The sequence below is a fragment of the Solanum stenotomum genome, chromosome 10 (genome assembly GCF_019186545.1).
Source record: "Solanum stenotomum isolate F172 chromosome 10, ASM1918654v1, whole genome shotgun sequence".
NCBI classification, from domain to species: Eukaryota; Viridiplantae; Streptophyta; class Magnoliopsida; order Solanales; family Solanaceae; genus Solanum; species Solanum stenotomum.
In genome coordinates this window covers 44,412,788-44,416,744 of record NC_064291.1, presented here as the reverse complement: position 1 = coordinate 44,416,744, position 3,957 = coordinate 44,412,788, and the positions used below count along the sequence as shown (strand labels likewise).

At 29.6% G+C, this 3,957-nt stretch overlaps 1 protein-coding gene across 1 annotated transcript in view; it reads left to right on the top strand.

Moving 5' to 3' along the window:
- The first annotated feature begins 3,387 nt into the window (after positions 1-3,387).
- Positions 3,388-3,957, top strand: part of LOC125843030 (catechol oxidase B, chloroplastic-like) — a 2,319-nt gene continuing 1,749 nt past the window's right edge. Inside the window, exon 1 of the mRNA XM_049522280.1 lies at positions 3,388-3,954. Coding sequence (XP_049378237.1) covers positions 3,388-3,954 — 567 coding nt within the window. The remainder of the gene's footprint in view (positions 3,955-3,957) is intronic.

Here is a 3,957-nt window from a genome sequence, read left to right as displayed (position 1 = left end):
ACTTATTTGAATTAAAGTGAAATAAATTGGAGGGAAACAACATACACTTTTACAATTTTCAAGAAGTGTAAATAAGGGTATAATAGGAAAAAATTTGTTGTCCTTTCTTGATTTGTCAAAATGGACAACTAAATAGGGACAACCAAAAAAGGAAATATGGACAAGTAAATAGGGACGGAGGGAGTATATGTTATTATTGTGTATGCTACATTATTTTAAGGTTACTAGTCCTTTCTAAATCCACATGCTATTGTTCCTTATCTTGTTCCTTATCTTGTTCCCTATTTTTTATTAAAAGTTAGGAATCTCATACAAAAAATATGTGAATTATTCCAAGACCAACATATCATTCCAAAACTGAATACACAAACCAGCAAAAGTAATTGTTATAGCTAAAATTCATTGAATCATATCAAATATTTCCTCTGTCCTTAATTACTTGTCCATTTTTAAATTGACACAGTTATTAAGAAATCAATAATTAACATAGTGAATTTACCATTTTACCCCTATTAATTATGAAATGGATGAATTAAAAACTTAATATTTTCAAGAAGTTCTACCTTTTTCAAAATAATTAATTGAGGATATAATAGGTAAAAAAAAATTGTCCTTTCTTGATTTGTCAAAATGAACAACTAATTAGGGACAACTAAAAAAGGAAATGTGAACAAGTAATAATATGTGAATTATCCCAAGACCAATATATTATGCACTTGTAACGTTCTTTTTTAAAGCATTCTCAAAACTATCCAAAATGACTAAACAACACATTTAACATTTTGTATGAGATAAAACAAAGTGATTTTAAATTTACAATAACAAAAGTAAATGGTTCTATGTGATAATAAATCGCTTTTATTCAAGGAAATTGGATTCATTTGTCTCAAACATGAAAATTAAAAGCAAACAAACAGACAAACCAATAAACAAAAACAGAATCGTAACAGATCATATCATTCAACTCATGTAATCTCAGCAGATTGAATACACACTAATTAACAATCCGCAAGCTTGATCTCCACACCTCCAATGGAAATATCACCTTTCTTTGGTACTAGAGTCACCGCAATAGTCTCGTCATCTTCCAAACCAATGTCCTCCAACAGTTCTGTTATCGCCAGCTGGAGAGTAGCAGTTGCAGTATGATTAGTATCCCCAACTCTGTGTACATGTGGCAAGCTAGTATAACCACATGTACACAGAGTACATGTGGCCTAAAGTCAAATTCGAATAGAGGCTTTAAATTCGAATATATTTTTTCATGAAGTTTATTATAGCCAATTATTTAATCTTTTTCGAGACATAGTACTCATAATTTATCATACTTTTATTACTTCTTTGCTCTTTTACGAAAAGTTTATATTTTCTACAAATAATACTCAATATTTTTTAAAAAAAAATATGTATAACATATTTATTTTTTTTAAATGAGGCCCCTCAAATTTTGTGGCCTAAGGCGGTTGCTTTTTTTTCAAAGAGGAAAAGCCGCCACTGGATGCCGATGGTTTGATAACAAATATTTTCTGGGCTAGATCCTAAAATGATAAGGTATTTTCAGATTTATGGAGAACTTTTAAATTGAAGTACTCAAATATTATTCAATTTTGATAATTGCGTCACAAAAAGATGTATTCTTTCATATAATTAAGATTTTCAAGTAAGGCTATTTATTGATCAGTTCAATTTGATAATTGAACTTCTCTTTAATATATTATGTATTAAGAAATTTTAACTTTCATGTAGCATAAAATACTCATAATTTTTATGAGTATACCTGATGGTGTACATTTTTCATTGAATATAATTTTCTCAAAATGAGTTAAATGATCTCGTCACATACCCCATCCACCCTTCCTTTCCACGACAGCGAAAATAGAGCTATTATTATCTTTATAACAGTGTTAAATTAATGGGGTGCAACCGGAGGATGACGAAGAAGCTGGGAGGAGGAAGAAGAAAGGGCTGAAATTAATAGGTGGGAAGCATAAAGATGAAGAGCCATACCATCACGGAACTTGAATTAATTAATTAAATGGCAACAAAGAAATTTTTGGAGGAAATAGGGAGAAAAGAGAGAAACAATCGTCTTGGAGGGAATAAGGAGAAAATGGGAGAAATAATAGGACTATTTTTAATTGATATAATAATATATTTATTATCTAAACTATAGTTAGGGATATATTTTAATTAATTAAATCATAGCCATTAAATCTAAGTTATGTCATATGTCATTAATCAAGGCTAGAACTTGAGAAAAATAGAGTCAATGAAAATGGAGAGGAGCCAAATCCTTTTGGAAATTATTATTTTGTACTCCAATAAATAGTACTGCTAGATTTTATCATAGTTTTTAAATACTTTTTCAATTTCAATTTATTTATCTTAGTCATTAGGTATATATTTGGAAAGTGAAAGCATATTTCCAATATTATAACTTTTTTTAAATATTTTAAATTATTAATTATTGTAATTAATAATTTTAAAGTATACAAAAAATAGAAAATTCTATACCAATTTTACACTAAACATTAGTTAATTTCACCGTCACCTCTCTCAAAATATCTCTACAGGCCTCGCCCACCTACCACCTCACATCTTAAATTGAGTGGCAGATAAAAATCATATTCACTTTCCACGTTTAAAACACACAGACACAAATAATAAATAAAGAAAACCTATTTAATTTTTTTTTTTTTTAGGATTTATGTTTATCGGTGAGATCGGTTGATTTCGTTCGCTTTTATGTATAATTGGTTAAGTTTATTAATTTTAAATTTATAAATATGTTAAATTAATAATCATATTAATTATCAATTTTCAGTTAATCAATTTTGAATCTAAACCTACGATTTAATTTTTCTATTTAACTGATAAGAAAATATTCCTCTAATTTGTTTTAGTTTCTCTTGTTTTTAATTTTATTCATATATACACTACCTTCATGCGTAAAAGTGTACATAAATTACAAGTAAAAATAAATTCAAATTCGTTAATGGTAAAGTAAATTAGTTTTTCTTAATTTCTTGTGAAGTAGCACCGTATCAATTTATCAAAATGAAAAATAACACACCAAACAAATGAATTTAGAAAGAAGACACTAACACCAAGTCAACAATTATAAAATGCAAAAGAAAATAGGATCTGCATTTAAAATTTAAAGTCATTATTATATAGTTAAGGAGACAAACATAATTTTAATATAATCTTATTGAATTATCTATTTATCATTAACTAAAATTTTAAAACTGAAAATTGAATTATTAACCTAATAAACAAAAATACAAAACCATTTCAAAACTGCGTGTTTCACGTTTGTAGTAGGTACATGAATTTTGTACATAAATACTGATGAAACGCTGCAAAGCAAAAACACTCATCCCAGCAATGGCTTCTTCTATTCTACCTTTGTGCACTACCAATATTCCCTCTTCTTTCTCCAATAATACCAACTCATCTTTCTTATCAAAACCCTCTCAGCATTTCCTCCACGGAAGGCGTAGTCAAAGTTTCAAGGTTTCATGCAACGCCAACAAAAATGGTGGCGAGCATGAAAAAAACCTTGACGCTGTTGATAGGAGAAATGTTCTTTTAGGGTTAGGAGGTCTTTATGGTGCTGCTAATCTTGCACCATTAGCCACTGCTGCTCCCTCACCACCACCTGATTTTAATACTTGTGGTACAGCCTATATAACTGATGGTCCACCAGTTCCTTATAGTTGTTGCCCCCCTCCTCTCCCCAAAGATACGAGCACCATTCCATATTACAAATTCCCTCCTATGAACAAGCTCCGTATCCGTTCCCCTGCTCATCTTGCTGATGAGGAGTATATTGCCAAGTACAATTTGGCAATTAGTCGAATGAAAGATCTTGATAAGACAGAACCTTTAAACCCTCTTGGGTTTAAGCAACAAGCTAATATACATTGTGCTTATTGTAATGATGCTTATGCTGTT